This window comes from Vigna angularis, chromosome 4 (genome assembly GCF_016808095.1).
Source record: "Vigna angularis cultivar LongXiaoDou No.4 chromosome 4, ASM1680809v1, whole genome shotgun sequence".
NCBI classification, from domain to species: Eukaryota; Viridiplantae; Streptophyta; class Magnoliopsida; order Fabales; family Fabaceae; genus Vigna; species Vigna angularis.
Window position 1 is genome coordinate 33,095,718 of NC_068973.1, and position 18,679 is coordinate 33,114,396.

Sequence of the window (18,679 nt, forward strand, 5' to 3'; positions counted from 1 at the left end):
TTTTGGATTTAAAAAAAAACTTAGTAATTAAGTGAGTCAACCCGTTTAATCCACCAATCCGTGATGGGTCGAGTCAAATTGAAATATTTTCGACTTGCTAATAAATGAACCAAGTTGAATTGACTTAGTAAATGGTCAACCTGTGATGGATCAGACTAAAATCGAACAGAGTGATCCGTTTTGACAGTACTGATAAATTCCATGTAAGTTTATTATAAAAGTATTGGTTTTGATAGATTTTATTGCTAAGGTGGGAAAAAATATTTAAAAGTGTGAGACATGTTAAAATCAATAACTTTAAATAAAATTAGATCAAATTATTAATAGAATAAGCCTAATCGGTATATTTTATTACTTTAATAAATTTTAAAATTATTTTCAAAATAAGTAAAACAAATGTATAGTTAATAATTATGATTTTAGTTACAGATATAGCAAGTAAAACGGGTTAAATTTAGCAGGTTGATCTCCTGATCCACCACTAATTTAGTGGAGGGATACGAGACATAACATTTCACTATTTTTGTAATTATTGTCTAAAAGATTTACATCTAGAGTGAATATGTAAGGCCTTATAAAATATAACCAAAAAGTGTGTACACGTGGCAGCATAGGTTAGGTTGGGCAAAAATTAGTAAAGTAAAAAGACTTAATCTCCTAAAAGAAAAAAAAAACCCCACATCTAAATTGTGCTTCAGAAGAACGTTTCCCTTTTTCTTTCAAGCACTCTCTCTTTTCTTCCTTGCCTTGCCACTCTCTCTATTCCAACTCCAAAATCTAACCATTTGTTTCTCGAATTGAAGCTACCTAGACCTTTAGGACTCCAAGAACTACGTTTCTACCGATTGATTTTCCGTTTTCTCCAACCGGTAAGAAAACCCCCTTTCTCATGTGCCCTAGGATTGTAAGCATGCGATTGAACTTGTTGCATGCAACCCATTTCGTTTTCTTCCATAATCTAGCTTCTATTTGGTTCTAAGATTCGTTTTCCATCATCAATTGATGATTTATAGGTGATTCTAACATTTTGGGAGTGCAAGCAAGTGGTCTAGGGTTCCTACTTGAGCTTGGTTGTCTACACTAGAGGTAAGGGAAGCTAGGCTCTTCTATTTTTTTGTGTGGATTGTATTGTGCATGGGCTGAAAGTGTGTTTAGGAATGTGAAGTCTATGCCTGGAAAATCTGTTATGTATTGTTGTGGCTGTTTGCATGCAGATTGGGGTTTTTGATGAGAACAAGGGTGTGTGTTTCGTTGAAATTGAAATATATGATATTTGTTAGAAGAACAGTTGCTAGTTTAATTTAGTGTTGATTGAGGTATTTGAGATGATTTTGGATGTATGATATTTGTTAGAAGAACAGTTGCTAGTTTAATTAAGTTATCACTGGTTTAAGGGCAACTGAGAAGAAGTGAGATGGTCAAATTTAACAAATTGGATTGGAGGTTGTTTTGGACAGTGGGAATAGAATAGGCAGGTCAATTAGAACTTATTTGGGCTATTTCAAGAATCTAAAACTTGAAAAAAAAAATGGTAAAACAAAACTTAGGATTCTAAGAGAAGGTAATTGAGTTTCTAGACTTGATGGCAATGTCTAATCACTAGAGAAAGAAGTTAGGAAAGGTTAAAATCATGTAAATAAGTTTAATTCAACCTGTAGAGTAAATTAGGGGTCTTAGAAGTTGGGGAAGAGGTCTAGAACGAATTTCGGGGTGTTGAGTTGTCAAAATCTGCATAATTTAGCTTCCTCTGCAGACAAAAATTCGCTTAGCGCACAGGGGGGTGCGCTGAGCGAATTATGTGTGGCAGATTGAGTGTTTTTGATGTTTGTGGGGTTCCGGATGTCCGTTTTGGACGTTCTTTAGGTCGTTTTTGGGGGTTTTGACCCTTCCGGAGCCATTGGTGAGGGTCTCCAAGCTGTTTTAATTACTTAAGTATTGATAATTAAAAGTCTTAAAGAAATTTGTGTTAATAAGTGATGGTTTTGTGAAAGTATGTAATGTATGAGTTATTTTTATGACATGGTTGATGTTGTATGATGGTGTATGGGTTTGATATGAGACAATATAGTAATAATGCACTTGAATGACTATGAAATTTTATGTTTGATGAATCAAAGTGGTTTATGAGGTACATTATTGATCCAAGAGGAATATCATGTGATTTAAAGTGGTCGGATTGAATATGAAATTAAGATCTCTCGGTGGGATCAATTAGTGTATTGAATGAATGTGAGAGGCTTCCATATGGGGGTTTATCCCTAACACTCCAACGGTCTTTCATTCTCACTTAGAGAGGATTGACGCGTGTGGTGGGAGTAGTGGGAGGTTCTAGGGTAGGCGCTATCACTGAAGGTCTATTCCGCAGTAACGGACTAGCCTTGTGTATGGTCGGGTGGAACCCCTCGGCAATGGCTTTGCAAAGCAGTAGGGGTCATCACAAGTGCACAACCCGCCCCAGCTCTAGATACATTCTATGTCCGGACGTGTCTAGGAGTCTTAACATGATAGGATGCTTGCTTTAATGAGTTTTGTGAAATAAATATTTATGTTTATGATGACTTACATGTTTATGTGTGTATGGACGTTCTTGGAAATGCTAGATTGAATTGAAATTATTTGTATGTTTGTTTGAGACCTAGCTCACCCTTGCATTGTATGTGTTGCATGTGTTTGTCTTCTCCCTTGCGATGATCATCCAATCCTTTGGATGTGAGCAGTAGGTGATGATGTACCATTGGAGCAAGCTTTGGAGGTTGAAGAAGACCCAGCCCCTAGTACTTAGGCCTTCTACTAGCTCTTAGTTGATTAGCTTGTTATTTTGAAAAACTCCTAGCTTTTATTTTATATAGTTCGACACTTTTGGAAAACTTTTTAGGTCTCTTTAAAATTTCAATAGCCTTGTATTTTGGAGAACTTTGGAAACTTGTACTCAAGTTTGATTTCGTTTTAATTCCCTCTGTCTTTTGGATGACTGTATACATATTTAAATACTATTATCTTTATCTTTCAACTGCTTTTACATATTATAATAGCTGAATCCTATTATATTATATGTGTATATGATATTTTGAGATGTCACATAATATAATTTAAATAATGCATATTTGTAAACTAAATTTCAGCTATTGATTGGAAATAACTGTGTTTATTTTTTTCAAAGTGATTGATGAAACTCGTTTTATTAAGTATTATAACTTATACTATTTGGATGGTTTGGAGAATTATAAATTACGACACATTTTATCAAAGTGTTTTATTGTAAACTATTGTGCACAATATTAAATGATATAATTCTTTTATGAAGTATATGGAAAATTATATGCATAATTTTCTTATTCTAAAATATTTTTATATAACCATTAGAGTATGGAAAATACTTTTCATATACAAGTTTTTTTTGACAGTTTTTTTAGATTAATTAGAATAAAATGGTGCAACTTGGGAAAGTCTTAGTCTTACTATTTGTGTTAACTTTTTTTAGAGGTAATATGATATAATAAATTAATTGCTTATCTCGAGATTTTTTGTGTGTAAATTTTTTTATATACTAAAATCACCAGAGTTATTAGTGACAATTATTGTGATGTTGATTTTAAATGTGTTTGGTGAGATAGTGACGTTGTATTATTATCTAAGATTTTTTTCTATTTCTCAATTTGTTTCTTAGTTTTTGTAGAAGGAGGTGGTGAAAATGTTTGGAAATATGTAAAATAATGAACTTTAATTGTTCTTATAACTTTTTCTGGGAGAAAAATCGTTATGAAAATAGGTTTATTTATTTAGGATCAGAAAATAAAATTGATTATAATTGATATTATTGAATATAGTGAAAATTATATATGTAATTAATTTTTTTGTATTAAATATACACATAAAATATTTTATTTATAATAAAATATAAATAAATTAAATTCAAAATACAAATAAATTAATAAAAAATAAAGAAAAATAAAAATAATATATCTATATTATGACGTCTAGAATGCTCTTTGATTTTTTTTATTCTAATAATAGGTATAGACTTCGAATGTTAAAAGTTTTTTTTACACCTTTTTGAGCAAGTCCGCTTTGTATTTTTTTGGATGAGTTTGGTTTGGTCCACATATTTTTTTTTGTTTTATTTTTCAATAATATTTTTTCATATAATGATAAGTAATTGATGTGTTTCTGAATATCACATTACATAATGATATCTAAGATCAATTTAGAAAAAAAATGGAACTTTTTCTCAAATCTATCCATTAACTTTTCAGCTGAATACTAGAACCAGGTGTTAATTGGGAAGTCCTTTTATAGTATAATATATGCTCCAATTTTTAATCTAATTATGATTTAAGAGATAATTCATTTCTTTTGTAGTATTCATCTCTATTTTATATGGTTAGAGAAAACATGTTGATATATATTGATATGAATGTTAGGTCAACAAACTTGTAATGCAAAAAATATTAATTTGTTAACTAATGTATTCTAGTTCTTTAATGAAAAAGATTGCAGTGCTAATTACAAATAATGAGTTTGGTTAATTTGATCTCTCCACTGTTTAAATTAATACTTTCAAGTTTATTTTTTGTGCACAAGAAATAAAACAAAGAAGACGATGACAAATATAATGTAAAATAATATTAAATAAAAATAATATATAAATATTCTTTTCAATTTAATCAATATATTATATTTAATTTTGTTTTATATTAAAAGAATTTAAATTAGTTTCCTAATAGCTAGTTGATGCAATGACCTAATATTAATATTAGTGTTGTGAGTTCTAACCAGTTTATATGGGATTTGAGTCGGGTTAGATTTAAAAATTTTAATTTTTTTATGCAAGTTTTCAACTCGACTTACTTAGAACCTAGGATTGAATTTATGGTGAGCCGATAATTTAATTTAATTATTTATTATTTTTTGTTTCAATATTATTATTTAGCACTTTTTATTATATTATAGATGGTGATAAAAAAATGGATTGTGTGATATTTTTTTATTATTTTGAATTGTCTTTGGCTTTAACATCATTTTATTATCAAAATTTAATTAAATTTGAATTAAAAAAATTGTAATTTATTTTAAATCTTACAATGAACCAATGAGTCAACTCGTTTAATCCACCAACCCGTGATAAATCGGATCGAGTTCGAATTTTTTCAACTCGTTAATAAATGAATCGGATTGAGTTAACTTACTAAATAATCAACTTGTGATGGACTGAATCGGGTCAAACCGGATTACTACAACTCTACCTAATATATTGTAGAAACTCAAGTTTTTGAGACTCAGTAACAGTGACGTAGATTTAAGACAGATATGAAATATTTTACCAAATCATTTTGAAAGTTCGTTTGCGTATTTACTATTAAAATTAACTTATTCGATTTTCTTACTGTATTACTTTACTATTTTATGGTTGTTACCTAATTGTAATGATCTTATCTCAGCATACAACAAAACCACATTACCTTATCTAACTTATCTAAATGTATTAAGTAGGATTATGAATCATGCAATCCTTACACGTCTCCAAGCACCATTATCTTAAGATGTTTTTTTTACCTGTATAAGATAATTTGTTTCTAAATTATATATATATATATATATATATATAAAATATATTTTTAGTTTCTAAATTTAGATATAAAATTAAAATTTTGTATATCTCAAATTTTAATATATTTTAATATTAAAAAAATAAATAAATGAATGTTGTCGTTTTAACTTAATGACATGTGTTAAATGATTTTTTAATTTGACATTGTATTAAAATGTGTTAAATAATGTTAAATTTTAAATATTCTAAAACACAATTTAATACATAAAAAAACTTTGATGTAGTTTAGTTAAAAATACTGTATCTATTCATTTTTTTAAATTTAAGACTAAATTGTATTAAAATTTAAGGACTATAAATATATCAAGTTTTTACAGAAACAATACAACTTTTTAAAAAAATTTGAGATTGAGTAAGTCATGTCATGTTAAACAATTTCAAATCAAATATAACAAAATAGTTTGAAACTTTGGAATCATGTCAACACGATAATGTTTTATCCAATTTTTTTTTAAGTTACACAATTCTCATTGTTTTAAAAGTAAATTACCTCGTATTAGGGTATTAAAATGGGATAGGCTTGATGGGCTGACCCGTCAACCGGCCCAAAAAAAGGGAGTTACTCCCTCCATCACCACGGTTTTTAGTCTGCACCTCCCCAACATGTTTTTTATTTCAAAACTAACCTTAAGTAACTTTTTTTTTACTTTTATCTTATTTAATATAAATCCCTAATCCTATTCTCTCCCTTTTTTCCATTGCCGCCGCTGGCATACCTTACAACCCCACAAAGAACTTCTCTTTTCACTCTCTTCTTCTTACTCTTCTCTTTCCCTTTTATTTCTCATTTATTCTTCTCACTTTTATTTTCTACCTCCATTATTTCATTGCTTCTATTGTGTTGCGTCGTTGCTTTCATTGCGTTGTTCCTTCCATTTTATTTGCTGCTGATATGTTATATGTGCTGTGAAATGATATGTTGTTGTATGAAATGATGGAAGGAAACGAGAAGACCAAAACGGATATGAAAAATATGTTTGACCTTCACGGACATTGACATCCATTGAAGACAGAACGGATCTCAAATTTCCGTTAAGGTCTTTAACTATTTTTTAACCATAATAAATACATTTTTACTTAAGGACAATTAGGGAATGGAGTGGTGGAGGAAGAAGTTGGGGTGGTGTAGGGGGAAATTCTCCCAAAAAAGTGGGATTGGATTAGAGTTTTGAGTTCTTAAACCCAATCTTGTCTGGTCTGCCCATCTTGTTTTGTTAAAAAAAAGTTAGAGTATCATGTGCTTGTTGGCTACGTAGACAGACAGAGACTTTCTTAGTTTTCTCATTTCAATTTCATTTCTTACTCTTAGATGCTTAATTCACTTATCTCATATCTTGTCCCAAATCAACTTTTGTTTCTTCTGGTACTATTATCATTTTCCATCTCACATTCATTGAATGACACTCACTCCCACCACCGCGACGAATGAACCACTCCACAATGAGAGACACATGGTCTGTAAATCATGTTAACTTGTTGGGCCAGCCCATGAGTCAAGTCAGAACCATCCATGATTCCTTTTGTTTAAAAAAAATGGAAGATCATATACTTGTTGGCTAAACAGACAAATGCTCTCTCACTTTTCTCATTTCATTTTCATTTTTTATTCTTGGACACTCACTTTACTTATCTCATATCCTTTCCCAAATCAACTTTTTTTCTTCTCATATTGTCATTATTTTTCATCACACATTTATTCACTCACACCTACTCCCACCATCACCGTGAATGAACCACTTCACAATGTGAGCCACAACCACCAGTTAGACGCCAGACACAATACGAAGGAAAACAAAAGTCACCCGGAATTAAACGTGAGCTACCACCACAAACAAGTCGATTTATTTAACCCTCTATTTCATGTTTTTCTCATAATTTCAAGCAATTTTCCTTTTACAATTTTATCCTAATTTGAAGCATTTTGTCACAATTTGTGTCATAGCAATTCCATATTGTGTTGAGATATTTTTAATTTGTTGTTTTTGTCAGATTTTTTTATTTAATGTTTTTTGCGAACTGGAAATTTGTAATAGAAATTCTGATTACTATTTTTATTTATTACTAATTGTAATATGAATTTTGAATTGGATTTGTATTCATTTTGTGATAATGTTATTATGTTATCTATTAGGATTTGAATTCATTTTAATTTGGCTATGATTTAGTAAATTATTGTTCTGAATTTTCATTGATATAGATACTTATATCTTCAGCTAAGTTTTTCTCTTTTTAAATGCATTAGATGATGGTTGACAAGTCAAATTTTTGAATCTTTAATTTCAATTCAATTTAAACACTATATATACTACACTAGATCGTGAAGGAATTTGAGTCTGCACATACAACAAAGAAAATCTTAAATTGGACTTCAGCTATCAAATCACTAAAAAGAAAATTCAAACCAACCCGCCAATCCTCCTTATGCGGAACGGATTCTAAGTTTTAACCCGTTTTATGACAGACCTAATCCGTTTTCAACTTCTTATGAACTATAATCGCGACCCATAAAAAGGAAGGGTTCATCTGACACGATCCCAAGGTTAGAGTTTCGGAAAGTCTATGTCTCTCTGTACAGACCGACATCTATTTATTGGGAATGCACATGAATTGGAATCTAATGTTGTGGGTCCGAGTTTGGTATATAAACCGTGTTTAAAGGCACTTCTCAATCTCTGACCAAATTTGCCACACAATAAAGAAGGGGGTTACCATACCGATTACTTCTGCTGACTCCCAACACTTTTCTGGGTGAACAAGAAACTGGAAAAAAGAGCATTTCTAACCAATCGTATTCAAGCCATTAAAACAAAACTAATAATACATTATTATTTGGTTTTGTCTACGTATTTGTTTTCCTAGTTGATTGAGAAAATGTTTGAGACAGGAATGAAAGTTCAAGAAAAAGAAAATAATGATGATTGGAAAATTATTTGGTAAAAAAGAAAGTGAATTTTTTTTGTTAAAGTGTAAATCCTTAAAACCTTATTTTGTAAGATCCTTCACAAAGTTACTCAGAAAATGATGTTGACACAACAGTCAAACCTGGCTCTTCTCTCATTAAGATTTGAATCAGACGCTGAAGGTGTTTGGTTAAATGCCCAAGACAAGGGTGTCAGCGAGGTAGTCTTGAAAGGTGTGGAAGTTGATAGCGTTGGAAGTGTCAATAAAAGTGCCAATAAAATTGCATTCCATGTGGACAGATAATAGTGATTATGAGGGGAGAAGAAGGTCAATAACATATATGAAGAAGATAATAAGAATTAGTAACTTTGATTTGAAAAATAATTATTCTGGATACATTGTATCAATATTAATAATTTTAGTATTTTTTAATGTAAAGAGGTAATATTTCTTTACATTATATTCTATTACAAAGAAGAAAACTGAACTGCCAATAAAGGTTGGATAATATTTGAATGTCGTAAGTACATTACCCTATCTACTAAGGTTGGAGAATACAATTCAAAGTTGTTGGAAAAGTAACAAACCATAAATTAATGGTAAAAAACATATTAAAAATTAACTATCACATCGTTTAAAAATAAACATAAATAAATGAATATTGCTATTTTTTAAATATTTTTCATTACATGCATGAATTCTTTTATAGTAATTTTATAAATGAAGATATACTTCTTCTTAATTTCTACCAAGAATAGTTTGGTAATACAATTAATTTTCTGGTTTCTTTTTTCGTATTATAAATTTTCTATTCATCTCTTCTCAATAAAGAACCTTACTCTTACTTCACTTTCTTTTCTCTTCTCTTTCACTCCTACCCTAGTCCAATCAAACAAAAACGGATGTATAAGAACGAAATAATTAATTGACGTGCATATAATAAACTCGTGTAATAATAGTAAAAGCCAGAAAGTACGGTATAAATGATACAAAAATAATTGTAAAATTTTGCATTTGCGCTATTTGTGTTGCTGATTTATTTTCTCGCGAGATGTTTAAAGATAAATTAACAGTAAAAGCAAGGAGGGGAAAGAAACACAAAAGGAGCTTTTGGGGGTAGTTGTCAAAGCGGCGCCGCGATATCTCGCGCTTTAATTATCAGTATCGTTTGGCAAAGTTGCAAATTCCCACAAACTGAAAAGTAAACCCATTGACGTCGATTGAAAGTGGCCCAAGGTTTCTGGTTTAGCTCTCCCTGGGTCCTTTCCTCTCTCTTCTTCCCACCACTGCACCCAGCCCTCCCTCTCTCTCTCTCCTCGAGTTTTTCAACTACAACTACCGTTGCCTGTTAGGTTTCTCTTGTTGCTGGTTTAGCTCTCACGCGATCACGCGATCACGCAGGCGCTCGTTACTCTCTCCTTCACCTCCCGCACTGTACTCCGAATTTGATTGACTTGTGGACTCGATGGCTTCCAATTCCGATTTGGTGCGCGCCGTTGAGTCGTTCCTTGGCGTTTCTCTCGGAGATTCCGTTTCGGATTCGCTGCTTCTCATCGCTACCACCTCCGCCGCGGTCGTAATCGGTCTTCTCGTGGTTTTATGGAAGAAATCTTCGGATCGGAGCAAGGAGGTGAAGCCGGTGGTTTTGCCGAGGGGGTTATTGATGGAGGAGGAGGAGGAAGTTGACGTTTCCGCCGGCAAGACTAAGGTCACCATTTTCTTCGGTACTCAGACCGGTACTGCTGAAGGCTTTGCTAAGGTTATATTTCTCTTTTCATTGCTTTGTTTTTTATTTCAATCTGCTGGATCAAGGCGAATTGAATCGAATGTTATGGATCTTTAAAATAGAATAAGAATATTCTTCGTGTAAAGCATGATTGTGATTTTCTCGTGCTGCGAATTTAAGTTTGGTGAATGGAGTAGATATCGTAGTTTTGACTTGTGCGATGACTTGGTTAATCACAGGTTATGATAATGATGATATTTGTGGTGGCGCGGATTGTTTGGCTTGATTTTGGTTAGATGTGATTGTGTTCTTTTTGTTACTGAAAACGCCAAGGAGCGAGGAATGATGTGTTCTTGTTACATTTTAGTGTCAATTTGAAATTAGTTCGCCTTGATAGTTAAAAGGCGTGCCTACGGTGATGAGCTGACAGTGCTTCTTGCTGCATGTCGTGCCTTTCTATTTATTAATACCTGTGGAAAACCCTAAATCGTGCCGCAATTTTATGACGTTGGATGGCGTGAAGTTGTTAAAAGCTATGAATTTTGTGCATTGTAGTAATTAGTATGGGAATATTCTAACATGTCTTCATACCTCTTTCTTGGCTAGCTTTTCCTGTGACTGTAACAACATGTCTTCATAGGTGTCTTATTGTGAATATTCTAAATTAGCTTGGAAATGGTTGTAGATTTTGCAAGTATACTTTTGTAGAGATGATGCCTACTTCCTCTTTTCTATAATGCTTGAAATGATTACCCCTGGTACAACTGCAGCTTTAAATCTGAAGAAAGTTATGTGCCAGTTTTGTATGATTACTGCGTTTTTTATATTTATTTTTAATTACAGGCGCTGGCAGAGGAGATCAAGGCAAGGTATGAAAAAGCGGCTGTCAAAGTTGTTGACCTGGTATGTGGGATTGAAATGAAGTTTTGGCAATGCCTACACTCTGGTTATAGATATATGGGTCAAACATCTTATTTTAAATGTTTGATTTCTTACTAGGAGAGTTATAGAAAACTTTTGGTAAAATTTTACAGAAAGTTAAGAATTTCAATTTTAAAGTTTAAGTTTGGTTAATGTCTGATGTCTATTTAATTTGAACTAGGATGACTATGCAGCTGATGATGATCTATATGAGGAGAAGCTGAAGAAAGAGAGTCTTGTATTTTTCATGCTGGCAACGTAAGATTGATGTACATAAAAATGGTTGAAATGTATTTATGTATTTATTTATTGATTTATTGAAATGTGTGGTGAATATGATGCATTTTGACTTGACATGACAGTTATGGGGATGGAGAACCAACAGACAATGCTGCAAGATTCTACAAATGGTTTACTGAGGTTTGTATTTACATCACTTTTAAGTAAATCCTACATCTTAGACCTTGCTCTCTCCTTTGCATTTTCATTATTCATATGGCTTACTTAAAATGATTCTAAGTTTCATTGGACATTAATTTTAGGCGAAAGATGAGAGGGGAATCTGGCTTCAAAAACTCACCTATGGAGTTTTCGGCCTAGGTAACAGGCAATACGAACATTTTAATAAGGTATAATCAGATGATTTTATTTTTATTTAACAAAAAATTCATCATTTGATTCTAATGTGTTCTTTTGATACAGATAGGTAAAGTTGTGGATGAAGAACTTGCTGAACAAGGTGTGTAATTCCATCTCCTGTATTTTCGAAAGTATTAAATTGGTTATTTGCCTTGTCATGATTGCATAGAATCATTGTCGTTGATCAAAGCTAAGTTGCCTTATACATCTTTCATTTCTGTCATTTGTGCTTTTGGATTTTGTTTCCTTAATTTTGTCCTCCTTAGCTGCAAAGTTAATCTACTAGTGCTACTTTCTTTTTCTCTTTGCGTAGTGGAATGGTGCCTTACATTGTTAGATTCAATGTATTTGATAAGCCTTTCAAAAAGTCTAATGGGTGTATAATGTTTGAATCAAACTTTCAGAAAGTACTATAAGTCATTTATTAGGCAATCTTGTTACAATTTCTTGATTCTAAATATATGTAACATAGACTCCAGCCTGCACTGCTGGAATTATATTACTCTATTGTAATTTGTTTAAAATCTAGGAAAACACTGTCATTAAGTTATTTATTTCTGCAGATTTGTATTATTCCTTTGAAGTGAGATGTATATTAATAAAACCCCGTTCTAATAAAGTTCTGAAGTTTGTAAATTAGACTTGAGAATGGTATTAAAGTAGTTTTTTCATAGATATCTTCTTACATAGTTGTGTTCGCTGCAGGTGCAAAGCGTCTAGTTGCAGTTGGATTAGGTGACGATGATCAATCCATTGAAGATGATTTTTCTGCCTGGTAACGATAGTCCTCTGATTCTTCTCAGCCCTGCTATCTAGCTATTAATTATATTGTTGCTACACATAAAATTGTGAAAAATATGTCTACTACCTTTTGGGCATTTCAAACACCATGAGTTGTCTTGGGTTTACAGGAAAGAAAGTTTATGGTCTGAGTTGGATCAGTTGCTCAGAGATGAGGATGATGCTAATACTGTCTCTACCCCCTATACAGCTGCTATTCTTGAATACCGAGTGGTGATTCATGATCCCACTGCAACATCAACCTATGATAATCACTCAACCGTGGCAAATGGGAATACTGTGTTTGATATTCATCATCCTTGCAGGTGCTAGGAATTGTATATATCGATTATGTTTTTCTTACTATTTCAGTTTATTAAACAAACTTATTGTTTCCTTTCTTGAAGGGTGAATGTTGCTGTACAAAAGGAGCTTCACAAACCTGAGTCTGATCGTTCTTGCATACATTTGGAATTTGATATATCAGGGACGAGCATAACGTAAGTTAGATATACTTCCTGGTGAATAACCATATCATGTTTTCTTGGTAAATAAGAAAATGTAGAACAATTGCATCGGTCAATAATTATTAATTTGTTTTATATAGGCTTCAAATACGTTATGCTAGTAAATATTTTTATAGATCTTTAAACTTTTATCTAATTATTATTCAAAATAATCTAGTCCTGCTGGATTATATTATGTTATTGAGTTTTGGTATAAGGTTTTGGAAATATTAAATGTTTTTCTGATGGGTAAATAGAGATATAAAATAATGAAAGACTGTGAAATTGAGGGTGAGATTTCCTGATGAAATTATTGTTAATGATTTTAATCTGTGCAAATATGTCTGATGTGAAATGCATGAAGTTTCTCATAAATATTAGCTGAGTTATCATGAAATCTCTAGCATACTCCTCTCAAAACTCTCATTTGATTACATTTGTTGAAACCTACAAAATCACAAGGGAGGTTCATTAAATATGGAACGAGTTTCACATGATTTTGTTATTTCTAAGAAATTTCAGCCAATAGGGAAAAATGTGTTGGAAAGTGTGGTTGTCAACATTTCTCTTTATGGATGAGGTTTTCTCATGCCTAACTAGATGGCAAATTGAATATCCTGTTCCAATTACCTTATAGTAATCAATAAATCTGTTGATGGCGTTTACCTGATATTTCCCAGATATGATACTGGAGACCATGTGGGTGTTTATGCTGAGAACTGCAATGAAACTGTCGAAGAAACTGGGAAGTTGTTGGGTCAGAATTTGGATTTATTTTTTTCTCTTCACACAGACAAGGATGATGGCACTTCCCTAGGTGGTTCTCTCCTACCTCCCTTCCCTGGCCCTTGTTCACTGCGAACTGCATTGGCACGTTATGCTGATCTCTTGAACCCCCCACGAAAGGTTTTAATATTATCTTCACTTGTTATTTCTGTATCATATACTTGTATGGTTTACTGCTTATAAGAGTGTGATCCAATAGAAATTTGTACTTGTTTGGTTTAACTGCTTGTAAGAGTGTGATTCAATAGGGTTTTGTGCTTCTTTGGTTTTATGGCTTATAACACTGTGATTTGATGGGGATTTGTGCTTGTTTTATATAAATGAAAATAAAGAAATAATTTCACGTGCTTCTATTCCAGGCTGCTTTAGTTGCATTGGCTGCTTATGCCTCTGAACCCAGCGAAGCAGAAAGATTAAAGTTCCTTTCATCTCCTCAGGGAAAGGTAAAAATTCTGTACTCCTGTCTGACTTTTTTATTTTTTTTACAAACACAAAAATTTCTTTTTTCCCCTTCCTTTTCTAATGATGATTTTCAATTTTTGGTTTCTAGGATGAGTATTCCAAATGGGTGGTTGGAAGCCAGAGGAGTCTCGTTGAGGTGATGGCTGAGTTTCCATCAGCAAAACCTCCTCTTGGTGTGTTTTTTGCTGCAATAGCCCCTCGTTTACAGCCTCGTTATTATTCTATTTCATCCTCTCCAAGGTAGTTATCATATCTCATTTAAAGTATCAAATGGACCCTTATAAGATAATTGGTGAACAAATAATACTGTATTACTTGATTGTCCAGGTTTGCTCCTCAAAGGGTACATGTAACTTGTGCTTTGGTATATGGTCCAACTCCCACTGGTAGAATTCACAAAGGTGTATGTTCAACTTGGATGAAGGTACCAACATGCAATTTATACACTTCTTGTGCAATCACATGGTCCTCTTTTTTAACTTCTTGGACTCGCTGCTCTCAACTATTGTGTTTGTGATTCTCATTTCTTTCCTGAGGGGTGCATTACCTAATTATTTCATTTTGTTTCTAATATAAATCTCTTATGAATTATCAGAATGCTATTCCCTCAGAAAAAAGTCAAGACTGTAGCTCGGCTCCTATTTTTATTAGGCCATCAAATTTCAAGCTTCCAGTTGATCATTCAATACCTATTATTATGGTTGGACCTGGTACCGGTCTTGCACCTTTCAGGGGATTTTTACAGGTATGTGAATATGTTATGTATGTGTGTATTTTTACAATTATTATAAAAGTAAGCTTGCTGGAAAACAACTATATAGAATGAAGAAGGGATGGTGATTGAACCGTTGAATATAAAAAGAAACATAGGTATCAAATAAGGAAATATGTAATAATCAACTACGAGTATGAACTAAAATTCAAGGCACCTTATTCTTTATTTTGTTACAACTGGAAAGCTCTACTATTCTGTCTTTTTGATCACTTTTACTGTGTTGTGGAATTAACTAAAGTGATAAGCACTAAAAAATGAAATTATTTTAGTTTCTTCAAGATACATGGCTAAATTGCTTTCAAGTAGCTGAAGGTGAAAATCTGCTTTTAGCAAGAGGCAAGAAAGTCGTGCTTGTCAAATGAAACAAAAGTGGAAGCAGATTGTTTTTTCGGAATCCAAATTGTTCATTTCTTTTCGTAGTGCTCTTTTAAGGTTTTTTTTTTTTTTTAAAACAGAAATTTCACATCATTGGCAAACAGGTATCTAGTTTGTTGTAAAAATATAGTTTACCCTTGTTAAAATAAGAGAGAGACGTAGGTTGAATCCCTAATGTGTATAGAACACGTAGGGATATGCATTTATAAATAAGAAAATACAAAAAGATGGGCCTAAGCCCGTTACATCTAACAACCCTAAACCAAAAATTTAAAAGATGTCCAATCCATTTAAAAATTGAAAGTTCAGGTGACTGAGTTTTTACAGACATATACTTCTAAATTCTTACTTTATATTTGATTTACCAGGAAAGATATGCTCTCAAAGAGGATGGTGTTCAACTTGGCCCTGCATTACTCTTCTTCGGATGTAGAAATCGTCAAATGGTAAATTAATTTCTTTGTGCTTTTTAAATGGGTTTTCAGAACAATTTTTTATTTTCCAATTATGTTGTTTATATAGGATTTCATTTATGAGGATGAGCTAAAGAATTTTGTGGAACAAGGTTCTCTTTCAGAATTGATAGTTGCATTCTCTAGAGAGGGGGCTGAAAAGGAATATGTTCAACACAAGATGATGGACAAAGTAAGTGCGAATAGTAGCTTAGTAGGTATCAACTGCAACTGGACAAATTATTACCTGCATTAATTTTTATATGTGCAGGCTGCGCACCTGTGGAGTTTGATTTCTCAAGTAGGTTATCTTTACGTCTGTGGTGATGCCAAGGGCATGGCCAGAGATGTTCATCGAACTCTTCATTCCATTGTCCAGGAGCAGGTGCTGATTGTCCTTCATCATCCCTCCCTTTTACATAATACTTAAGCATTGATTTTCAAAGAACTTAGCCAAACTAGTATGAGAATTAAAGGAAGCTTTTCTATCTATTGCTTTTGTCTCTTCACCACGAACGGATGCCAATAATTATATTGCTAACCAGTGAGTATAATAATATATTTGTGATAGGAGAGGTGTGACTAATTTTAAGCCTTTTCGTTTTTGTATTCCAAACACAGAATTTGGTTGGGTTTTAGAAAAATTTGGTGCTAAATTAGCGTATTTGAATTTTTCATTGGAGCCAAAGCTATTTTTTACATTGACTTCGTTTTTTCTTTGTTCTGTTCTTTTCTTCTATTGGGTTTATTATAGTATTGCTCGGGTGTTTAGTACTTCAAATGTGGGGAATTTGAACATTCTTGTGTTTGTGAGGATGTGAACTTGTGTGCCTTGCTTGTGATTAAAAAACTTATAGTAAGTTCTCCTTACCACATCCAATGATAGAGATAAAATTATGGACTATTTTTTTTGTGCAATATTATTGAAGAAATTGGTTGACAAATAAATAGTGACGTTGCTAATTTTTTTTACAAAGGTTATTATTTGGAAAAAATATTGTTTAGCTTCTTTTAAAACGGGTTGACTCCACTACTTAATGCGTCAATTTTGTTTTTCAGTGCAATTTGGAGGAATTCTCTCTTCCAACCTGGAAGGGTTTTAAAATATCAATTTGGAAAATCGTTATCAACTTCATTCTAACCTTTATGAATGTGTGGATATCATTAGTTTTTTCCTTCTTTCCTATTTTTAGACTCTACTTTACATTTCACAACTTGAGTGGGTGTGAGAGAGCCATAATCGTATGCCGATTCTTGCATGCTTGGTTACGCTCTGTCTATATTTATGTTGTGTTTAGTGTATATGAAGGGACTCAACAATGTAAATTTTCATCTCTAAATTATTTCGATTTAAATCTTTTGCAGAGCTTTTATTTTATTTTATTTATAAGACTCATGCTAGGCATCACTATCATCCTTGGTATCTCAGTTAGGCTGACATTCCAAACACATCTATCATTTGTCATCACATAAAAATATCATTAAAAATAAAAAGAAAGATACAAAGGACTCATGGGGGATTTGCAGAGCTTTTATTTAACAATGCTATAGTTCTGATGATTTTTTTGTTTCACTAGCATATACACTACATACCTATGGAATGAAACTTTCTTAAAAACTTTGTTTCTGTATTGAATTACAGGAAAACGTGGACTCAACAAAAGCCGAAGCTATAGTGAAAAAACTCCAGATGGACGGACGTTACCTTAGAGATGTATGGTGATTTTTCTTGTTGTTCATCTGTTTTGACTGTGGTATCCTTGCTATTTGGTATGCTAAATTCAAGATTGGCTGAAGGATATTTTTGAGATTAGTAGCTGTCTTTACGGAAATTTAGGAACCGACAGTGGAGGCTTATCAGGTTTCCCTGAGAAGAAATGTTTTTCTGGACATTTGGCCTTTTCTTTTATTTTCAATTGTCTTTATATTATCTTATGATAGGTTGGATCCCTCTAAACTAGGATTAATTATAGGGGGCCTCTGATGGTTAGTCTCAGAAATCGGTCAACACATAGAGGTTACAGTGGATGATTATGTATCATTAAATGTAGAAATTGGTAACGAATAATTATTTTTTATTAATGAAACTTGTTTTTTTAATACAGAGGATATTATATTCTTGTGTTGAACACAATTTATTTAAATAGGCTGAATGTAATATATCAAAATCTTGATCTTACTGGTGCATAATATTCTAATAATGTTATAGGTTTGCTGGGTGTTGGGAAATTTCAAAAACTAAGACCGGATCTCTCAACATGTAGTTAAACTTTTAGGGTTTTTTAATACAAGGGATGATCCAATGGTTGGAGAATAATTTAAAGTCTCATAAGATTGAAAGATAATAAAAGTAGAAACTAACATTTTCCTTCTTTTTTCTAAATTTAAGCATTTGACGTGTAGTTATGTGAGATACATATAATTTCTGCATATAAATGAAAACAATTGGTCTTAAAAATTACGTTACAGTTTTAATTTTTCAATTAATAACGTTAAAACTTAATAGCATTTTTTCAAGGAGTTGCATTTCTTTAAACAAACTTTTACCTAGATCCGGAATTACTAGGTCATGCATTTACCTTTATGAATGGCGGTTATAAGTGTGTTCAAATTTAAGTAAGTGTACATGAAAAAGTTGTATTATCAATCAAATATCGATTACTTTTGTATAACTTTTAAATTATTGTAGGAATCATAAAAATTACTACTATTCAATCAATTAAATTATCAAATTTATTATAAAATAAT

General features: G+C 32.2%; 1 protein-coding gene and 1 long non-coding RNA gene across 2 annotated transcripts; both read left to right on the plus strand.

Annotated features, from left to right (window-relative positions):
• Positions 1 to 681: 681 nt before the first annotated feature.
• LOC108331383 (uncharacterized) lies at positions 682 to 2,968 on the plus strand. The gene is made up of 3 exons (XR_001832377.2): positions 682 to 869; positions 1,014 to 1,086; positions 2,718 to 2,968. It is a non-coding gene; the product is annotated as an uncharacterized LOC108331383 (long non-coding RNA).
• Positions 2,969 to 9,696: 6,728 nt separating this feature from the next.
• LOC108331676 (NADPH--cytochrome P450 reductase) lies at positions 9,697 to 18,035 on the plus strand. The gene is made up of 18 exons (XM_017566542.2): positions 9,697 to 10,268; positions 11,079 to 11,138; positions 11,338 to 11,414; positions 11,519 to 11,576; positions 11,699 to 11,785; positions 11,859 to 11,895; positions 12,501 to 12,570; positions 12,707 to 12,901; positions 12,983 to 13,075; positions 13,762 to 13,987; positions 14,227 to 14,310; positions 14,418 to 14,569; positions 14,657 to 14,753; positions 14,925 to 15,074; positions 15,848 to 15,925; positions 16,002 to 16,124; positions 16,203 to 16,316; positions 17,574 to 18,035. The coding sequence occupies exons 1-18, from the start codon at positions 9,975 to 9,977 to the stop codon at positions 17,652 to 17,654; spliced, it is 2,076 nt and encodes a 691-aa protein (XP_017422031.1). The 5' UTR covers positions 9,697 to 9,974; the 3' UTR covers positions 17,655 to 18,035.
• The last annotated feature ends 644 nt before the right edge of the window (positions 18,036 to 18,679 follow it).

What these genes read in the sequence shown, in the direction of transcription:
- LOC108331676 (XM_017566542.2), top strand. Translation starts at nt 9,975, where the DNA reads ATGGCTTCCAATTCCGATTTGGTGCGCGCCGTTGAGTCGTTCCTTGGC. An exon ending in ATATCAGGGACGAGCATAAC is followed by an intron (nt 13,076 to 13,761) that starts GTAAGTTAGATA and finishes GATATTTCCCAG; the next exon opens with ATATGATACTGGAGACCATG. An exon ending in ATTCCATTGTCCAGGAGCAG is followed by an intron (nt 16,317 to 17,573) that starts GTGCTGATTGTC and finishes ATTGAATTACAG; the next exon opens with GAAAACGTGGACTCAACAAA.